We start from the raw sequence: 21,978 nt of genomic DNA on the forward strand, positions 1-21,978 counted from the left end.
CGGTATACACTCACACACAAATAATAAAATAAAATTTAAAAAATAAAAATTTTAAAAAAATTTTTTAAAAAAACCACCACAACATACATGAATGAAATACAATATATATGAATGACTGTAGGCAAACTAGGTTTAGACCAAGCCATGGCACTAGGAACATTATAGCCAATATTAGATGGATCTTAGCTGAAAGCAAAGAGTACCAGAAGAATATCTGTGTTTCATTGACTATGCAAAAGCATCTGACTGTATGGATCACAACAAATTGTGGCTAACCTTGAGAAGAATGGGAATACCAAAACACACAATGGTGCTCCTGCAAAACCTATCACCAAAACAGAGCAAGGAAACACTGCATGGTTCAAAAGCTGGAATGGTGTGTGTCAGGGATGCATTCTATCTCCACGCCTTTAAACCTATATGTGGAACAGATCATTCAGGAGGCTGGACTTGATGAGTAGGAATGTGACATTAGATTGGAAGACTCATAAACAACCTGTATTATGCACATGACACAGCTTTGCTTGCTGAAACTAGAGGACATGCGACGTTTGCTGCAGAAGGTCCAGGACTGCAGCCTTCACTATGGATTGAAGCTCAACAGTAAAAAGAGATTCTCACTGCTGGACCAACTGGCAGCACCATGATAGGTGGAGAAAAGATAGAGATATTAATAATTTCAGCTTACTTAGTTCCACAGTCAACACTTTTGGCACCAGTAGTCAAGAAATTAAAAGACAAATTGCAATAGGAGTTATGTGTCAGGGACCTCTCCAGAGTACTGAAGAGCAATGATGTCAGTCTAGTGACTAAGGTGCACCTGATCCAAGCCATGTTCATCACAAATTCTTGCTATGCATTAGAGAACTGAACAATGACTAAGGATGATAAAGAATTGATATCTTTTGAGTTGTGATGCTGGGGAAGAGTATTGAATATTCATTCCATGGACTGCCAAGAGAACAAATAGATCTCCTACAAAGCATGAAACCAAGCTGTTCCTTTGAGGCAAGGATTCTGAAACTTCATCTCACATACTTTGGGCATGTGGCCAGGAGGGACCAATCCTTAGAGAAGGACATCATGCTTGCAAGGGTGGAGGGACAATACAGGAGAGGAAGAATTGACACAGTAACAGGTAGGTTTGTCAGAGGCAGTGAGATTGGCTCAGGATAGGGCAGGCGTCAGAGCTACTCTATGTAGGGTCACTATGAGTAACAGGCGACTCACTGGCACATGACAATGATAACAACATACAAACCAATTAAAAAAATAAAGAGGTGATTCTTAAAAAAAAAGTTTGGAAGACTAAGTGACAAAGAGATCCATATTTGTGCCCATTCTTCAAAAAAAGGTGATCCAAAAGAACGAGAAAATTATTAAATAATAAGTCATACAAAAGTAAATCTTAAGATTATTTTTAAATGACAGGAGCAGTACATCGACAGGGAACCACCAGAAATTGAAGCTGAATTCAAAAGAGGCTGTGAATGAGGGATATCACTGCTCATGTTAGAGAGATACTGGCTTAAAGCAGAGAATACCAGAAATATGTTTGTGACTATGTGACTGACTTTGCAAAGGCATTTGACTAACTATGTGAATCATACTCCTAGATAACAATGAGAAAGAATGGGTATTTCAGAGCACTTAAATGTGTTCATAGAGAACCACAAAAGAGAACCACTGTAACAGAAGAAGCAGTCCTCAGAACAGAACAAGAGGTATTGTATGGTTTAAAACCAGGAAAGGTGTGAGTCAGGGTTGAATGTTTTTACCGAATCTTTTCAGTCTGTATGCGGAGAAAATAATCTAAAAAGCGTACCTGTATAAAGAATATGGAATCATGATTGGAGGAAAACTCATCAACAACCTGTGATATACAGATGACACAATCTTGCCTGCACAAAATAAGACAACTTGAAGTACTTACTGATGAAGCTCAAAAACCATAGCCTTCACCAAGGATTATATTTCAATATAAAGAAAAAGAATTCTTCAAAAATGGAGGAGAAATATTGAATAAGTGGTGAAAATTGTGAAATAATAACAAGTAGATAGAATATTGAAGTTGTAAATGATTTAATTTTCCCTGGATCCACCACAATCAATACCTATGGAATCAGCAGTCAAGAAATCCGACAATATATTGTACTATCCAAACCTGTTGTCAAGGATCTCTTGAAAGTAATAAGGAGCAGTGATGCTACTTTAAAGAGCAAGGTGTGCCTGACTGAAGCCATGGTACTTCAATTGCTTCATACATACATGTGAAGCTTGGACAATTAATAAAGAAGTCAGCCCTGATGTCTTTAAATCATGGTTGGCAAAAATTATTGAATATACCATTGGACACCCAAAAGAATTAACAAATTTATCTTGAAAACTGCAACTGGAGTGTTCCTTCTAGGCAAAGATGGTGAAATTACTTCTCACATCCTATGACTATGTTTGGAGCAAGAGCCACTCCCTGGGCACCATGCTTGGAAAAGGAAAGGGCTAGCAAAAAAATGGGAAGACCCTTAGTAAAATGGACTAATACAGTGAGTTAAACTTAAGCATAGCAGCATTTGTAAGGATGGTGCAGTATCAGGCATCAACATTGTCCCTGAGTGCATGTGTTAGTGAGACACTTTTATTTCAATGTTGTGTTCACTGCCCATGGAGTAGGAACAGACTTACAGGTAGCCCTACAGTTACAGAAGGTTTACAGAGGCAGTAAAGTATGCATGTGATGAGATTGCCCATCTTTCTTCTTTGGAGCAGCTGGTGGATCAAACCACCTGCCTTGGAATTGCAGTTCCTTATTCACTAGGCCACCAGAACCCCCTCCACTGTTGTTTAATTATTCCTAGTTGCTTAAGAAAATAAGTATTTTGCTCAGTATAGAAGTATATCCTTTTTAAAATCATTCCCAAATATATTTGTCAAATTCAAAGGAATCATAAAATTATTTCTTTCCCATTTAAAAAAGTGTAAAAATTGACTCTGAAGGGATAGTTTCCATCAAGAGCTACTAAAATGTCTTCTCAAAATTTCAATTTATTAATAGTACCACTACTCTACAGCCTTCAGCACTTTCATACAATATCTTTTTTAATTCTAATTAAGTTACCAAACACCATACCCATTGTCACCCAGTCAATTTCAACTCGTGGTAGTGTCATGTGCTGTCACGTCAAAGCTGATTTATACCTGATCCTCATCTGGGTTTTCAGAGGCTCTAAACCACATAGGAGACTGGCCATCTTTGTCCTATGAAGCAGTTGGTAAAAGCAAACCATATGCCTTTTGGTTGACAGCTCAACTCCTTGGTGACCCTACAAGACTGATGTGAACTACCCTATAGGTTTTACAGGAGCCCTTGTGGCTTAGTGGTAAGTACCTGAGCTGCATGGTTCAAATCCATCAGCTGTTCCACAGAGGAGAAAAATGGGAAATCCCCTCCTATGTGATTTACTGCTTCTGAAAACTGGTGTAAGGTCAGTCATGAGTTGGTTCTGAATTGACAGTACATAAACAACATAGGTTTTCCAAGGCTGTAAATTTTTACAGAAGCAGACTGCATCTTGCTCTTAAAGAGCAACTTGTAGGTTCCAATAATTTTTGGTTAACAGTCAAATGCCTTAAGCACAGCACCACCAGAGATCTAGTATGAAACAGGACAGAAATCACTACTGTTTAATAGATGATAATATTAAGGTTTGAGAGATTGGGTTTTTTCTCCCCAAAGTCATATTTTCATCTAGCTCCTAATTCAGTGTTCTTGCCAAAATCTATGTGGTAAATTCTCAATTATCTAGGCTTAAATATTCCATTTTTAGAACTACCTAGGCTCTTATCCTTCTTGAGATATATAGATAGATAGATAGATAGATAGATAGATAGATAGATAGATAGACAGATATAGATATATATATAGATATATATATGCCTTCTGATTATTTATTCTTCTTTCTGAAATACTCTGAAAATGAGTGACATTTCTAATCAGTCTTAACTCTGACAGCTTTCTTTTTTTTTAAATTATTTGTGTGTGTGTGTGTGTCTGTGTGTCTGTGTCTGTGTACCGTCAGATCAGATCTGACTGGTATAAGAGGAGATTATCCCTCCTTTCCCGGCAGAGCATCTGGTTGATTCGAACCATACGCCTCTGGGATTGCAGTGCAGCTTCTTGCCACTAGGCCACAAGAGCTCCCCGCCAGCTTTCTAAGGTAAGATGAGAATCAGAAGTTTATTATGCATAAGAGCACAATTCATCTGGCCAACGGACTGGAAGAGGTCCATATTTCTTCCCATTCCCAAGAAAGGTGATCCAAATGAATGTGGAAACTATCAAACAATATAATTAATATCACATGCAAGCAAAATACTGCTGAAGATCTTTCAAAAACACCTAGAACAATACATTGATAGGGAACTGCCAGAAGTTCAAGCAGGATTTAGAAGAGGCTGTGGCACCAGGGATATCATTGCTGATGTCAGAAGGATCCTGGCTGAAAATAAAGAATACCAGAAGAATGTCTATTTGTGCTTTATTGACTATGCAAAGGTATTTGACTATGTGGATCATAACAAGCTGTGGCTGACATTGAGAAGCATTTAATTGTGCTCAATGCAGAACCTATACCTGGACCAGGAAGCTATTGTATGAACAGAACAGGGGAACACTGCATGGTTTAAAATTGAGAAAGGAGTGCATTAGGGTTGTATTCTCTCTCCATACCTATTTAACCTGTATGGTGGGCAAATTATTTGAGAAGCTGGACGCTATGTAGAGGAGTGTGGCATCAGGATTGAAGAGGGACTCATCAAAAACCTGTGTTATGGAGATGACACAACTTTACTTGCTGAAAGTGAGGAGGACTTGACGCATTTGTTGCAGAAGATCAAGGAATACAGCCTTCAGTATGGATTGCCTCTCAATGTCAAGAAAGCAAAAATTCTTACCACTGGACATCATGATGGTTAGAGAGGAGACTGTAACAGACACCAGCTTCATTTTGCTTGGATCCACAATTAACACCATTGGTACCAGCAATTAAGAAATAAAGAGACACAATGCACTGGGAAAATCTGCAACTGGGGACCTCTCTAAATTATTGGGAAGTAATGTCAATAGGAGGATTAAGGTGTGTCTGATTCAGACCATGGTCTTTGAAATGACCTGCTATGCATCTGAAAGCTGGACAAAGAATAAGGATGACAAAAGAATTGATGTCTTTGAGTGGTGGAGTTGGAGAAGAGCACTGAACATCCTATGGATGGTCAAGAGAACAAACAGATACATCTTGGAGAGAGTGCAGCTAGATTGTTCTTTGGAGGCAAGGATGATGAGGCTTTGCCTCACATACTTTGGGTATGTTGCTAGAAGGGGCTAATCCTTGGAGAAGGAAATAATGCTGGGAAGGGTCAAGGGTCAGCAAAGGAGAAGACGACCCTTGACCAGGTAGACTGACACATGGTGACTGCCACAGGGGCTCTTGTGTGTCAGGAAGTGTGAGGATGGCACAGGATAGAAGTGTTCAGATCTTTTGTTTATTGTGTCATTATGACTTATACTTGACTCGACAGCACCTAACAACAAGAAGTGAAAACAAAAACAGCAGTGAAATGATGTGGTTTAAATTCTATATTTGCTTATAATCTACTATAAAAAAATATTGTAAGATATGCAGTACTCTAAGATTACAAATTACACCAACAGCAGGTGTCCTTGAGCCTTTGCCTAGGGTGGAGGTTGGCTTGAAGGTGTGGCTTTAAAAACACACAGGGGGAGGAGTGGGCAGGGAGAAAAATGCAACAATGAATGAATGGAAATCCAAAGTCTCTGTAAATTTTCATTAAAATTAATAATAATAAAAAATTTTAAAAAAACACACGGGGAGGGGATGGGACAAATGTATTAATTTTTTAATGAATATTCCTTAAATGCTACAGCAATCTTTTGTCTATTTGCTGAACTGAACAACCTGGTATTGCTGTGATGCTGCACAATGTTCCACAATCTTTAATGGTTACCCATTATGTACAATGTTTGGATGAGCTTTCAGACTGATTTATTCTGGGAAGCAGGAGTGACTTCCACTTCCTAATCTAGATGTTTCTGGAAACTCTACAAACTCTCTAAACTCTATAAATGTACAGAGATGATGTTAGTTTTAGAACAGAGTTCAGGTCTTTTGTGCAAAACTTACTCTCACTTGACTTGACGACACTTAACCATTGCTAAATGAAACTAGAGCTGTTATATCTGGAGGAACACTCTTCCAATTTGTACATTACTCTTTGTCAATGTGCAGTACGAAGTAACCTGGGTTTGCTGTGATGCTGAGCCTTGTACCATTGGGTATCAAATACCAGAATGGTTTCCCAATGGGTACAGTGTTTGGTGGAGCTCCCAGTTGTAAAACAGGTTTGGAAGCAGGAGTGACATCCACTTCCTAAACCACATGCCTCTGGAAACTCTATGAACTTTGAAAAATGACAATAGTTATGGAGAGGCATTAGGTCTTTTGTTCATGGAGTTGCTATGAGTCATGCTTGACTGGACGACAATCAATAACAGCATGCATTACTCTATATTCTCACATGAAACTTAACTCCTGTAAATCCAAGATTAAGACGGCAGCCTATGACCCAACTTAAAAGCTGGGTTCAAATCTTGGCTCCTCATCTCAGCTGTGAACTCCTGGACAAATTTCTTTACCTCTTCAGTAAGTATTAAGAAAAAGAGCTTTCATGAGAATTAAAAGAGATAGCACACATAAAACATCTGGCAGTTTCTGATACTTCTGGTGATATATACTTTACGGAACTGCATGCAAAACGAGAGAGATGGTGCCTCTCTGGTGGTTCAAATTCACAAATGGCTTTTCAAGAGAAAGACGGCAATCTTCTCCTGTATAATGTACAACCCAAAAAACCCAACTGAAGTTTGGCTATGAATAGGCTCTGACTTTACAGCAATGAGTTAAGTTTCAGATACTTGGTTAAGAATTAATAACTTGATACTTCCAGTATTATCATTTAATATTTAGTGACCTAGATTTTACTAAACATTTCTTAGTTCAATCCATTTCTATATGTGAGACACATTATAAACCATACTTTGGGGATATTTAGCATAATGCTTAGTTTCTATGAAATAGTCACCAACATAATCTTAGATTTACCAAGTCACTCTTATGATTTTTTTTATTTGTTTGGTACCATCAAGTCAGGACCAACTTATAGCTGATGAAAACCCTCTAGCAGAGGCAGGAAATTGCACAGGAGATTGCCCATCTTTCTCCTGCAGACCAACTGGTAGATTTGAACCATGCTTTTTTAGGTTGGCAGTGCTATTCCTTTACCACCAGGTTACAAAACATTCCGTCAACCAATGGTGAGAATGAAGTTGAATTTTGTTAATATGGCTGGTCATTTCTACTTTGATACTGGTCTTATGCAACTCAAAGGGCTAGTGTTACAGTGGTATTACAAGCCTTGTTCAAATTTTAGATGATGCAACCCCTGTAGTAAGAACAGAGTCAACTCTGACTCATGGGTGTAACCTTTCAGAACTAATGGAGCAAGGAAAATTCTTGAGAACTGAGTCTTGGACTCAGTATTTTAGTGAACTGTAATATGTTTCAGTGCAGTATGGGCACAGTATTGCAAATACTCATGAGTATCAAGGGTACTCAACGCAACACACTATGGAAAATATTGGGGTTTTCAATTACGAAAATATCTCAACCATTATCTTAAGGATCTGAAAACTTGTATTAGAGTTTTAGTCTAGTCAGTTTCCCAATTCATACTCAGTGCCATGGAGAGGATTACAACTCGTAAGGATGCTCCAAGGACAAATTACAACTGTTGGAAAGCCATAGTTTCCAGTCTTTAATCTTTTTAGAAGTACATTGACACATCTTTCTCTTAGAATAGCTGGTGAGTTCTAGTGATTGACCTTTCCAACAGCAGGTGGTCCTACATTTGATGAATGAATCTACTACTACAACATAATACATCCTATATTTTGATGAATGAATGAAAAAGTTAAGAGCATTGTCTCTGAAATCAGGCAGATTTTGATACTGACTTCATTTTAACCAATTATTAATCTGTCCAAATTTTCTCAACAGTAAAATGGAAATTACCTATCAAATACTGAATTATAAAGACGAAATGACATAGATAAGCATGCAGAACAATGCTTGTAATACGTTACTTTTGTTGTATGCTATCAGGAGATTCTGATTTAGAACATAGCAGAATGTCTCTAGAGCTGTAAATTACTGGAATGCCACATCTTTCTCCCACACAAGTGACTGTCTTCAATCTCCAATGTTTAACTAGCTGCTAAGTATTTTAAACACTGCACCACAAGGACACCTGCTTGGAACATACTAAGACTTTAACAGTAGCCTCTACTAATTTTGCGTAGGATGTTATACAAGAGTAAGATATTATCATCTCTTAGCAAACGCTTTCAGCAGTAAGACCTTTTGAAGAAGAGTGAGGATGGATATTAAAAACTTTGTAAATGATGTCCTAAACCACAAAGAGAAAGAATGGGCAGGGGACAAAGGGTAGCAAATGTGAAAAATATATCCCGGAGTGAGAACGTAAGGCTTTAACAGGTTATTCTGAAAGAACGCAAGGCATGGAAGGTTAACTGTGTTGGCCAGTTCTGTCCTGTGACTTACCGTGGGGCAGAACAAATTGGAGAAGTCTGACACAGACAAATGTAGTTGGGAAGGAGTGAAAGAACAACACAAGGGACTTGGAACAGCCATGATTCGCAGCCACACAGAGTCCAGACAAGACCACAGTCAGTGATCGACACTGGTCCCGGCGATTGCTGGGAAGCACAGAGGGATTGGATCGCTGGAGGTGAATACACCCTCTACTCTGGGACTCGCGGGTCTCGATCCAGATGGAGGGAGTGGAAGAGACGAAGCTTCTAGAAGAGACAGAGAGGCGGAGAGAGGACAGTGCAGAGGTGGCAGAGTCGAACCTCAACGCCCGAGGGTATATGGGCACCACGGACAGACACCTAGCCCCTAGGGCCCAGCGGCAAGGCGGGACATAAGCGGCGGAAACGACACTAGGTTCGGAGGTCGCGTGCGAGGGACAGGCAGTTGTTCAACCAATGAGACCCGCGCATGGAGCGGATATTGTCTCCCATTGGCGCGACCCTCGGCCAATGAGTCCAACCGGGAGGTGCAGCAGTGACGTTAATTGCGGAGGAGGCCGCTTCGAATCGGCGGCGGCCAGCTTAGCGGCCTGGGCCAATCACCGGCCTCCAACGAGCAGTACTTTCGCCAATCGGCGGCCTCCACGACGGGGCTGGGGGGAGGGTATATAAGAGGAGTCGGCGACAGCGGTCAACGCCGACTCAGACAGCACTGACTGACCAGTTTGAGAATTTCGCGAGTGCCAGAGGTAGGTGCCGGGGCCTTCTTTTCCTGTTCTGCCCATCGCCTCGGCCGCGGCCCTCCCTGACCTCGGACTTGGTCCCTTTCAGGTCGGAAATCTTGTTGCGCTTCCGTGCGTGTTGCGGCCTGTGACTGATTTGCCTGCGACGTCCTACTTGTTCGCCTGCCCACCGACTGGCCGACTCGCCGGCGGAATGAAACTCTGTTTGGTGGCAGCGGTGCTGCTGCTCCTCGGCGCGGCGCACGCCGAGGAGGAGGACAAGAAGGAGGACGTGGGTACCGTGGTCGGCATCGACTTGGGGACCACTTACTCCTGGTAAGTGGGGCTGTGGACCGGGAGGATGGGGCGTGGCCTGTGGGGCGATGCGCGAAGAGCAGTACTGACTGTTCCTTTGCTCCAGCGTCGGCGTGTTCAAGAATGGTCGCGTGGAGATCATCGCCAACGATCAGGGCAACCGCATCACGCCGTCTTATGTGGCCTTCACCCCCGAAGGAGAGCGTCTGATTGGGGATGCCGCCAAGAACCAGCTCACCTCCAACCCGGAGAACACGGTCTTCGACGCCAAGCGGCTCATAGGCCGCACTTGGAATGACCCGTCTGTGCAGCAGGACATTAAATTCTTGCCTTTCAAGGTGAGTTTGTTTCGCACTAAAATGGAGGTTGAGTAATAACTGAAGAAGAAGAAAAAAGGAAACCCAAGTTTTGGGGACAAGAAAACAGGCTATAAATCTTTGAAAGAATTTTGTCCCAGCAGAGCTTTAAAGTTTTATTTATATTGCAAAAGAAATTATTGAAGGGCAGTGATTGATAATCCTCCTTTTAGTTTTCACAGTGTCTTTGTTTCTGAATCTGAAACCTTGTTTTTTAAAATAGGTGGTTGAAAAGAAAACTAAACCATATATTCAAGTTGATATTGGAGGTGGGCAAACAAAAACATTTGCTCCTGAAGAAATTTCTGCCATGGTTTTGACCAAGATGAAGGAAACTGCTGAAGCTTATTTGGGAAAGAAGGTATTTCTAGAACAAAGTTGGGTTTCCCTGTACACCCCCCTTTCGCTATACTGCCCTGCGTAGATGCTGCCATGATTTTAATACTTTGTGAATGAAGGCAAGTTGAATTGAATGCTTTACTGTATGCGAGGCGGTTTTCATTTAGTGCTTGCAATTACACGTTTTGTTTATTCCTGAGATGGGTTTTATACTCATTTTAAAAATTGGCTCAGAGACTGGTTTTGATTTAAACAAAGGTTAAATGATTATATGACAATATACGTAATCTTTTTCTGTTCTCTTAGGTAACTCATGCAGTTGTTACTGTACCAGCCTATTTCAATGATGCCCAGCGCCAAGCAACCAAAGATGCCGGAACTATTGCTGGACTGAATGTAATGAGGATCATAAATGAACCGTAAGTATTAAACTCTTGTGTATCATTGAGTCAGATCCCACCCATAGCTGACCCTCCAGTGAGTTTTGAGAAGAAAACCTTACCCATCTTTTCCCCCACATAACAGCAAGTGGATTTGAAGCACATGCTGTTGAGTTGGTAGGGCAGCTGCTTACCACTAGGCCACCAGAGCTTAGGAATGGCATTTTCCCCAGATAGAACATAAATTTGATTAAGCATATTTTCCTCCTTTCACCCACCTAACAGTACAGCAGCTGCTATTGCTTATGGCCTGGATAAGAGGGAGGGTGAGAAGAACATCCTTGTGTTTGACCTCGGTGGTGGAACCTTCGATGTGTCTCTTCTCACCATTGACAATGGTGTCTTTGAAGTCGTGGCCACTAATGGGGATACTCATCTGGGTGGAGAAGACTTTGATCAGCGTGTCATGGAACATTTCATCAAGCTGTATAAAAAGAAGACTGGCAAAGATGTGAGAAAAGACAACAGAGCTGTGCAGAAACTCAGGCGTGAGGTAGAAAAGGCAAAACGGGCCCTGTCTTCTCAGCATCAAGCAAGAATTGAGATTGAGTCCTTCTATGAAGGAGAAGACTTCTCTGAAACCCTGACTCGGGCCAAATTTGAAGAACTAAACATGGTATGTTTTTTTGCTTTGCTAACGAGATTTAGTGATATCCTGAGTGTAGTGCAGTGCATCAGAGTATCATAGGTCTTATAATCATATCTATCTCTCTAGGATCTCTTCCGTTCTACCATGAAGCCTGTTCAGAAAGTGTTGGAGGATTCTGATTTGAAGAAGTCCGATATTGATGAAATTGTTCTTGTTGGTGGTTCTACTAGAATCCCAAAGATTCAACAATTGGTTAAAGAGTTCTTCAATGGCAAGGAGCCATCCCGTGGCATAAACCCAGATGAGGCTGTAGCATATGGTGCTGCTGTCCAGGCTGGAGTGCTCTCTGGTGATCAAGATACTGGTAAGTCAGTGATACAACATCTTCCATATTTCCTCCATAGCAATAATATATGAGCAACTTTCCCAAAGTCCGAGAACCTTTGACAGTTTTTGTTGTTTTTTCCTTTTACAGTTTTGAGAAGCCTTGGCAATTTATGCATAATGCATTGCTTCTTAACATAATTGAGTGGCAAAGAGATGAACTTTACAATTACATCGATTACTCCTTGAAGTTTCCTTATTTTGGTAAACTTGTCTTTGCAGGTGATCTAGTGCTACTTGATGTATGTCCACTTACACTTGGTATTGAAACTGTGGGAGGTGTCATGACCAAGCTGATTCCCAGAAACACTGTGGTGCCCACCAAGAAGTCTCAAATCTTTTCTACAGCTTCTGATAATCAACCAACAGTTACAATCAAGGTCTATGAAGGTAATTGCTTATAATTGCTTTGGAGAATATGATATCTTTAATATAATTCACTGTAATGGTCAGAGAAATTTTTTAAATGAAGGCCTTTATTTTGCCTAGGAGCAGTGAGTGAGATTTTGTAGTCAGCATCAAAATCTTCCTTGGTGAAAATAACTTTTGAATTGACTCAGAATATAAAAGAATGCTTTGAAGTACATGAAATTCCATTTAAGTCCCAGTTGCTGTTGCTGCTTCTAGACTAGCAGCAAACTTTCTAGCTTGATAGTGTTTTTGCTACTACAGACAATAGTGATTCAGATCTAATATTTGTCACTGATAATTTTTTCTTTTTCTAAATCCTAGGTGAAAGACCCCTGACAAAAGACAATCACCTTTTGGGTACCTTTGATCTGACTGGAATTCCACCTGCTCCTCGAGGGGTCCCACAGATTGAAGTCACCTTTGAGATAGATGTGAATGGCATTCTTCGAGTCACAGCTGAAGACAAGGGTACAGGTAACAAAAATAAGATCACAATTACCAATGACCAAAATCGTCTAACACCTGAAGAAATTGAAAGGATGGTTAATGATGCTGAGAAGTTTGCTGAGGAAGACAAAAAGCTCAAGGAACGAATTGATACTAGAAATGAATTAGAAAGTTATGCATATTCTCTGAAGAATCAGAGTGGAGATAAAGAAAAGCTTGGGGGTAAACTTTCCTCTGAAGATAAGGGAACCATGGAAAAAGCTGTAGAGGAAAAGATTGAATGGCTGGAAAGTCACCAGGATGCTGACATCGAAGACTTCAAAGCCAAAAAGAAGGAATTAGAAGAAATTGTTCAGCCAATTATCAGCAAACTCTATGGAAGTGCAGGCCCTCCCCCAACTGGTGAAGATGAAACAACAGAAAAAGATGAATTGTAGACAATGCTGTCTTGTGCTGTCATATTGTAAATACTGGACTCAGGAACTTTCGTTAAAGAGAAAATTGAGAGAACTTAAGTCTCTAATGTAATTGGAGTCTTCACCTTTGAGTGGAGTTGAAAATGCTATAGCCTAAATGGCTGTTTACTGCTTTTCATTAGCAGTTGCTACATGTCTTAGGGTTGGGGGGGAGGGGAGGAATTGGCCATCTTAAAGCACTGGGTAAAACAACTGGGTTGGGAGTGTGCTCACCTTGGAAATGTTCTATTTAACAGTTGGGTCATTCATGTGCATCTCGTGTAGGAACTTTTTTCTACCATAAGTGACACCAATAAATGTTTGTTATTTACACTGGTCTAATCTTTGTGATACGCTTCTAATTGGGTCATTTATTTTTTAAAGTCTAAAAAATGGTAAGGAGATAGGCATAGGGGTTTTTGTGTGTATGTATGTGTGAATGAAGGAGGCAGATGGTTTAGGACATTTGGAGAGAATATTTCTATTCAGTATTTCAAATAATTTACCTGTTTTAATCTAAAGATCCCTGACAGAGTACACAATGTGTTGGGCTGCTAACAGGTCAGTGGTTCAAGTCTACCAGGTGCTTGGTGGGAGAGATGGCCTTATAAGTATCACTGTAAGTTGGAACTGATTCAACATTGGGTTTGGTTTTAGAATCAAAAGTAAAGGAGTCCTGATAGTATAATAAACTTAAGTGATAGAAAGGGAGCTTTGGTGGCCTAGTGACAAGAAGCTGTGCTGCAATCCCAAAGGTGCTCAGTATAAATCCAGCAGATGTTCCACTGGATAAGGAGAGGCAGTTTCTCCTGTGCCAGTACACAAAAAACAAACAAAAAAATCCCTTAAGTAATGGGCACTTAACCAAAATGTCATCAATTTTGCATCTACTCAATCTAAGGGAGGTGGGGGAAGATCCGTTCATATCCTTTTGGCAAGAACCATTTCACAGTGCCTCAACAATTTTGTTAAAGACTGGGAATTTCTTACTGCAGAAGAGACATCGCTGATGCGACTTTTACACTGTTGGTAGGTACCATATTCCCTACTCAGACTGAAGGAAACCGTCCATCCTCAATAGTGTGCCAGCCTCACCATCTTTGCTGAGCTTAAGTCCATTTGAAATTAATCGATCTCATTGAGCTTTGTTTTCCACAATGAGAATAGGTCAGTCTTTATTCCTCAAGTTTCATTAGTACCGAAGTGGAAATACCTATCTTGAAGCTATATTAAAAACCTCATTACAATTTTAGTTTAGGATTACTTGGATTGTTTTAATAGAGAAAAGATGGCAGAGGAGGGGCATGACCAATGTCAGGCTGTGAGAAACAGAAAAGTGTTACCTGAGATACACACTATTTTACAGATCAAATAAGTTGGAAGGTAGGTAAAGATAGAACTGGAACCAACAATAAATTTGTCTTAACCTTGAGATTTATCTTGACCCCAAAGCATATAGGTAGGGCTGGAGCTTAGATCATTGGGTTCATCTTTTTTTTTTTTGCACTGTTACTGCCTCATGTGGCCCAGGGTAACACAAACACTACCCCCTCTGCAACCCCTAGGTGTTGTCCCCTCCATTGTGGCTGCCAGGAGCAGTGGGTTTCAGGATGACCAAAACTCAAGGGCAAGAACATCAGATCTTTTAGGCAAAGCTTAATACTAAAATTGACCTGCAGAGCCATGGGCAGTGGGGTAGTTAGGAAAGGACTCTGCATCTCTAGAGTATTTAAAAAAAAAGACTATAACCTGTGAATGTCCACTCTAGCTTACTTTGTTTCTATCAGTTAAGATTCTATAACCTTTTGGTGATGGTAGCATTCATAAAGAATCACACTTGGGTTCTATTGCTGGTAATGAAGGTATACGCCCCCACGCCCTGAATGGCTCTTCATCTCTTCACCTAACAAAATAGATACTTCTGAAAGTGCTGGATGCTTAAAAGTCATATGGATTTTATTAGTCAACTACAGTAACAATACAGTCATCATAGATTTCTCCTTCTGTATTCATGCCTCCAAACACGAAACAGAGTAGTATGTCAGTCTGACTTTCTTGTGAGTTGTCACCACTGTCTATCTCTCCTTTATCAGTGAAATCCTCTTCCTCAGCTTCACAATTTAGAGAAACAGGATTTGACTCTTTCTCAGTAGATGTCACTGGCCATGGAATGATACACATAGAATGGTCCAATCTTCCAGAGGGTAAAAATGTATCAAATGTAAGCAAGGTCCAATGTTGCTTTTCTATAGGGGGAGAGAAAAACACAAAGGTTACACATTAAGAAATGTTTAGTAAATATTTACTGCATTAGCTGATCCTTAATCAGGAGACAAAAAAGATGGCAGGATTGTGGCTTTGAGAATGTCATTTCTTACACTTTTTTTTTTTTATGGTGAGAAAAATTTATTACATTTAGAATTAGCCTGCTGGACTCAGTTTAGATGATCCCAATTTTGTTGGCAACATCCAAAGCATCATAATCAGGAGCAAGTCTAACATAGGCCTTCTTCTCTCCATCAGGCCTAATCAAAGTGTTGACCTTAGCCACATCAATGTCATAGAGCTTCTTTACAGCTTGTTCAATTTGGTGCTTATTGGCTTTGACATCCACAATGAACACAAGTGTGTTGTTATCTTCTATCTTCTTCATAGCTGACTCAGTGGTCAGGGGAAATTTGATGATGGCATAGTGGTCAAGCTTGTTTCTCCTGGGAGCGCTCTTCCGGGGGTATTTGGGCTGCCGTCGGAGTCTCAGCGTCTTAGGCCGCCGGAATGTGGGTGATGACGTGTGGATCTTTTTTTTTTGGCTGTGGACGCCCTTCACAGGACTGCCTTCTTGGCCTTCAATGCCTTTGCTTTGGCTTCAGTTTTGGGAGGGGCAGGGACTTCCTTCTTGGCTTTCGGCGCCATCTTCGTAGAAAGGCTTCTTACACATTTGATGATTCTTTTAGATTCAGTTGTACAAGGACCTGTTACTACTTTTTTTTTTTTAATTCATTATTTTTTGTGTGCACCGTCAAATCAGATCTGACTTGTACAGGAGGAGATTGTTCCTCCTTCTCCAGCAGAGCATCTGGTGGATTTGAACCATGCACCTCTGAGACTGTAGTTGCAGCTTCTTGCCACTAGGCCACCAGAGCTCGCCGACCTGTTACTTCTGAATGGTTACATTTGTTTAAAGATCCCAGAAACAAAGGATGACACTTGCTCACCTGTGTGATATTGGTACATTGTGTCCAGTGCTCCTGTGGAAGCCATTCCTCCAAAGATATACACATGTTTCCCCACAGCCACAGCTGAGTGAGCAGCACAGCCTGTGGGAGCAGCCCCAGTGGGACTCAGCTGCTGCCATTTCATATCACCTGTCAAAGAAAGTGTTTTGGCATAAGTTGTGCTAAACTGTGGTTTAGAAGCTCTCTGTCAGACTCCTGCAGTTTATAATCACTGAAGGTCATTCACTAAAATCTTCAGGAGGTAGAGCAGCAAGGTTTAATGTGCATAAGAATTACATGTTAGGTGTCGTCAAGTCGCCTCTGACCCATAGTGACCCTATGTACAGTAGGTCTGAACGCTACCCTCTCCTGAGATTATAAGGGGGAGCTTAAAATCTTAACTTGAAAATCAAAGGAAGAGGATTCTAAGCAACCTGTGTTTCTAAGCAGCCACTCAACTGATTCTGATGGAGTACATAAAAATGTGACACTATCTTGAGTAACCATCACCCCATCACCAGTAATCACAGTTACAAGTAAGTACCCATAAGTAGGTGATGTGATTCTATGTGTTTAAATGTGTGCATGTGCACACATTTGTTTTAAACACTAAAGTGTCCTTAAAGGCAAGGATGGTGAAAGTTATACACACATTTGGCATATTGTCAGGAGGGGCTAGTCCTTGGAAAAAGATATGCTGAGAAGATTAGGTCAGTGAAGGAAAACTGTCAGTGAGATAGACTGACTGTGATTACAAAATGTCCTTGAACATGATGGAGAGATCATCAGGATAGTGCAAGACAGGGCAACATTCAGACCTGTTGTTTACAGGGCTGTTATGAGTGTAGTTGATGGCACCTAACAACAACAAAGCTTCCTTAGCAGTACTCTGTGGAGGCTGGCTATACAATAGTCATTACCCTACTTCTCATAAGAACTCTGCTATCATTCCTCTCTACCTGCTTTTATTCTTTTACAAATGAGGAAATTGAGAATTGGGAGGAAGGAGACTTGTCCTAAGATCCCACAGGTAGAAAGTGGCAGAACTAGAACGGTACCGAAGTCTGACAAAGCCTATATTCTCTTTACTGCAAATAAACTGCATTAACCATTACTCCCAACCTATTTTTGCAGGAAAATTTGCATCTTTTCAAAGTGTTTACATGATGCAGAATATCAGCAGAATTTAGGCTTAGAAAACTCTTTGGGTAGACAGGAAAAATAGAGATAGTGTCTGAAGCATAAAAGAACTGGACTTTCTATTAAAAATACAACTCTGTGGAGTATACTTTGCTGAGTATATATATTTTTAGTAAAAAGAGTAACATTTTAAAAACATTACATTTAGGGGAGCTCTGGTGGCCTAGTGGCAAGGACCTGCAACTACAATCCCAGAGGCGCACGGTTTGAATCCACCAGATGCTCTGCCGGGGAAGGAGGGACAGTTTCCTCCTGTACCAATCAGATCTGATTTGACGGTACACTCACACAAAAATAATAAAAATAAAAAAATAAAAACATTACATGTGACTACTAGCAAGGAATACTTCAGTCAAGACACTTGCAATCTACTTCAACTCCCACCTGATAGGCAGAAGCCAGCATCTCAGAGTTGGGTAGAAGAGCATCCTGTCCACCCAAAATTCTAGCCAATAGAGGAACTCCAGCCAACAGTACCTGGCCTAGGCCACCCAGCCTGGGCCACCCAGCCTAGGCCTTCTGACCATTGTTCCAGTATGTGGAGTCTGGAGGACTGCAGAACTAATGCAGTTGTTGGCTCATTTTTGTGCTCATTTAACACATGCTCCTAACTACTATCTTAGCGGGAGCAGATGCTAAATGCTGGAAACAGACCAGAGAACCAAAAAGGCAGTGTGTCTTGAAAGAACTCAGTTTGAAGAACTGATCAAGAATGAGTCTAGGATCTAGAGATCACATCAGCCCTTCAGCAATGACTATTATGTATTCCCTAGCCTTTTCTTCTCAGTATTTTCAACCATGTTTAACGTGAAATTCTAGTCACTAATTTCACCAATTTTTTTTAAAAAAAAAAACCAAAACCAACCCACAGACCCCAGTAGTTATCCATGTTCCTTAGCGAAAGAAATCTACTTGGAGAATACAAAGCATAATGGATATAAATGAACGAACAGAGAGTTGGGAAGATTAAAGATAATGGTTGGCTATATATGTTCTCATGAAGTGTTTGCAATTATTGTTATTATTCAGCCCCCGTGTGAACAGAATCCAGTGAAGACTAACAGGCTTGTCAAGTTACCCACATTCACAAGCATGACTATAGTTCATCAGAGCACATTCTACTTCATTTAAGCTGGCAAGCCCTCACCTTACTTACCTGTATCAATGCAGTGGAGATCATCATAGAATTTGTCTCCTGCTAAGCCTCCATGGATGAAGAGCTTTGTCCCTGCTGCCACCATTACATGACCATGTCGAGGAGATGGAGGTGTTCCAAGTGTCTCTGGCTGGGACCAGGTCAGTGTGTCTAGAAAAGCAAACTGAATGGCATCAGATGGCAAAGCCATGAAGCAAGAAAAATACACCCAAGCCCAGTAAGCAGGGGTAAACCAAACAGCGAGGGACCCTGGAGTCCCCCAACTCACAACTCAATCCAGGCCTCCCTCCACCACTTCTATAGCCTCAACAGTCTCTGCTTGGGCACTTCCAGGGCTGGAGACCTCACGAATTAACAGACCTCCCTTTAAAGCCATTCCTTCAGCGTCCATCTAGAACTACCCTGAGTTGTTGATCACTCAAAGGCCACACCTCTCTGACAGCTCTGAGGGACAAAGACAGGCAATTTCTTCTATGCAATTTATAGCCCGTGAAACTCAACAGGTGATCAGCTATGAGTTGATTCTGTTCAATAGCATAAATCTGAGTTTTGTTAACTTAGTTAACAAGATTGCCAATGGTTGTGGTAGTACTGGGTAATGTTTAGAACAAGGGCTTTGGAGTCTGAAACTTGGCTCCTTCATTATGTAATTATGTGGCTCTGAGCCAAATTTTCTTTTCTACAGCTGTAAAATGGGATACACCAGTACCTTAAAAGAGCCTACTTCTTACAAGGTGGAAACCGAAGTGATTCCATTTGGCTGCCCTTTCTGACCCTACAGGAATATGTCTGTGTGTTACAGAAAATTACCCCAAGACATGGTTTTATGACCCACCCAGGAGATAAAACAAGGAGTGCTGAAATAATGGAAGATGGCCCCAGGCCTTTCACACTCAGTGAATACCCTGACCTGGCCAAAGTAGAATGGACAAACACCCTACTCTTTCCTTTGTTTGGCAGTGAAACCAACTGGGGCTCAGTAAGCTTTCATTAAAGCTTTAGTGAAAACACGCATTTTAAATAAAGTAGATGTGTTATACACTATTTCATAGCCAGTTTGGACCTTTCATCACCAAGGCCTGAGGTGTAGATGAAATGAGATAATGTACTTTAAGCACCTGAACAAAGATATTCAATATATAAAAGTTATGTATTAATATTGTAACAGTCTTAACATTGCACTTGTGCTCTGATAGAGGTGGCTCTTCATATCTTCAAAGCTGTATATATAAAGAATTTGAAGATGCACACATACAGAATTTGGGAAAAATAATAATTTCAACTTTTTTTTTTTAAAAAAAAAAGAAACAAAACCAACAAACATTGGGGAGCTCTGGTGGCCTACTGATAAGAAGCTGCACTGCAATCCTGGAGGGACGTGGTTCAAATCCACCAGATGCTCTGCTGGAGGAGGGACAATCTCCTCCTGTACCAGTCATATCAGATTTGACAGTACACATACATACAAAATAATAAAATTTAAAATAGAATGACACCTTCATAAGGAAATGTTAAAACAAAACAAACAAAAAAAACACCCAACAAACTTTAAAGGAATGTTGAAAAAACTATTTGGGGCAAAGACCTGCCAAACTATTTCTGCATTACCATTTATGACATGCCTTCCAGATGCTCAAAGATAGCTGTTGCCACCCTCTGCTCCAAAAAATAGAATTTAAAATAATATGAAAAGGTTTATGCACTAATATGCTTATCATCATGTTGTTTGTAACAGAGAAGACTTGGAAAGAGCCCAAGTGTACAAAAATAGGTTATTCTTTGGAGAGGGACATCATGCTTGGGAAGGTGGAGGGGCGGTGAACGATTGGAGGATCCTCAACCAGGTGTGTTGACACAGTGACTGTGGCAATGGGCTTGAGTGTGTCAGAGATTGTAAGGATGGAACCAGAGAGGGCAGTGTTCAGATCAGTTGTTCATAGGGTTGCTATGAGTCATGCTGAACAATATCTAACAACAACAAAACTGGTACAATAAAGGTGAGATAGTATGCATTTATTAAAAATGTTAGTTTAGACTTTGTGATTGTATGCTTAAGTGAAAAGTGCAAGATGCAAGTATTAAGTGTGAAATTATCTCTGCTGTACAAAAAAAACCCTCCCAAAACAAATTGAAAATGCACTGTAAGGGAGCTCTGGTGGCCTAGTGGCAAGACGCTGCACTGCAATCCCAGAAGTACAAGGTTCAAATCCACCAGATGCTCTGCAGGAGAAGGAGGGGGCAATCTCCTCCTGTATCAGTCAGATCTGATTTGACGGTACACGTAAAAATAATACAATTAAAAAATGCACTGTAGTAGTAATATTAATTCTGAAATGACAGTTTTTCATATGTATACATACATATACATATACATGCACTTATTTATTTCTTCTTAGTTTTATATTTACAAAACTGGTATTATATAATTTTTCTTAAAACTTCTTTATAAGAATCACAAAATTTATTCTTTCTAGAAAGACAGGAGTCAGATTATGAAGTGTATTAATTTTTACAATTTCATGCTACAAATATGAAGTTTTGCTGTATTTTCTCAAGACAGGCTGCACTTTATGGAGAAATATAAATGAAACAGCTTTTTGTCACTTTTTTATAAAACATTATTTATAAATGTCCATTAGTAAAGAAAAAAAATCTAGGTAAATGCTCCATAGACACCAATTTGGCCAGAAGACTCAGAGTTTCAAACATTCATAACATTTTGACCCAATAATCCATTTCTCAGCATTTATTCCAGATAAATGTTTGTAACATGCACAAAGTTAATCATGCAGATGTTTTATGCAAAACAGTCTGCCGAAGGTCAGTCAACAGAAAAATGACTGAATGAATAATGCACACCTATAGGATAAGCTATGCACGAAAATTAGAACTGACTGAGAGAGACAGCAATGATTTCTGATTAAGAAACATAACATAATGCAGTTACTATGTATCATCTATTTCCTATGTGCTATATGCAGTAACAAATCTAATTTCGATAACTAGTAAAGTTCATAGCTTCTACTAATAATCTAATAATTCTATTTTTACAGGCTAGCAAATGAAGGTCTATACAGATTTAGTAATTAGCCTATGATAACATAGAAAACATGTGCCAGATTTGGCCAGAGTCAAGCTTATGTGTCATCCAAGTTTATGCTTCTAACTACCAGGATCTAAAAGAAACTATAATAATATTATTTATAATTCTATTCCATCAGGATGGATGGCGAAGAGATTTAAATTGTTCACAGCTTCAGTTTGCT

General features: G+C 40.2%; 2 protein-coding genes across 2 annotated transcripts in view; one reads left to right on the plus strand and one right to left on the minus strand.

Annotated features, from left to right (window-relative positions):
• The first annotated feature begins 9,594 nt into the window (after positions 1-9,594).
• HSPA5 (heat shock 70kDa protein 5 (glucose-regulated protein, 78kDa)) lies at positions 9,595-13,480 on the plus strand. Its single transcript, XM_006892564.1, has 8 exons — positions 9,595-9,741; positions 9,827-10,058; positions 10,300-10,437; positions 10,722-10,834; positions 11,081-11,471; positions 11,571-11,808; positions 12,051-12,218; positions 12,561-13,480. Exons 1-8 carry the CDS (start codon positions 9,620-9,622, stop codon positions 13,121-13,123), a joined length of 1,965 nt encoding a protein of 654 aa, XP_006892626.1. The 5' UTR covers positions 9,595-9,619; the 3' UTR covers positions 13,124-13,480.
• Positions 13,481-15,100: 1,620 nt separating this feature from the next.
• RABEPK (Rab9 effector protein with kelch motifs) overlaps positions 15,101-21,978 on the minus strand; it is a 61,051-nt gene continuing 54,173 nt past the window's right edge. Inside the window, exons 6-8 of the mRNA XM_006892620.1 lie at positions 18,713-18,862; positions 16,357-16,506; positions 15,101-15,387 (exon numbers count right to left, since the gene is read on the minus strand). Of these exons, the coding sequence (XP_006892682.1) occupies positions 15,101-15,387; positions 16,357-16,506; positions 18,713-18,862 (587 nt within the window). The remainder of the gene's footprint in view (positions 15,388-16,356; positions 16,507-18,712; positions 18,863-21,978) is intronic.

The sequence above is a fragment of the Elephantulus edwardii genome, unplaced genomic scaffold (genome assembly GCF_000299155.1).
Source record: "Elephantulus edwardii isolate Elephantulus edwardi_28Jun2011 unplaced genomic scaffold, EleEdw1.0 scaffold00116, whole genome shotgun sequence".
Classification (NCBI taxonomy): Eukaryota; Metazoa; Chordata; class Mammalia; order Macroscelidea; family Macroscelididae; genus Elephantulus; species Elephantulus edwardii.

Excerpts from the sequence above, each read along its gene's own strand:
- HSPA5 (XM_006892564.1), top strand. The coding sequence starts at position 9,620 with ATGAAACTCTGTTTGGTGGCAGCGGTGCTGCTGCTCCTCGGCGCGGCG. Across the intron at positions 10,059-10,299 it reads TTAAATTCTTGCCTTTCAAG|GTGGTTGAAAAGAAAACTAA; the intron begins GTGAGTTTGTTT and ends TTTTTAAAATAG. Across the intron at positions 11,472-11,570 it reads AATTTGAAGAACTAAACATG|GATCTCTTCCGTTCTACCAT; the intron begins GTATGTTTTTTT and ends CTATCTCTCTAG.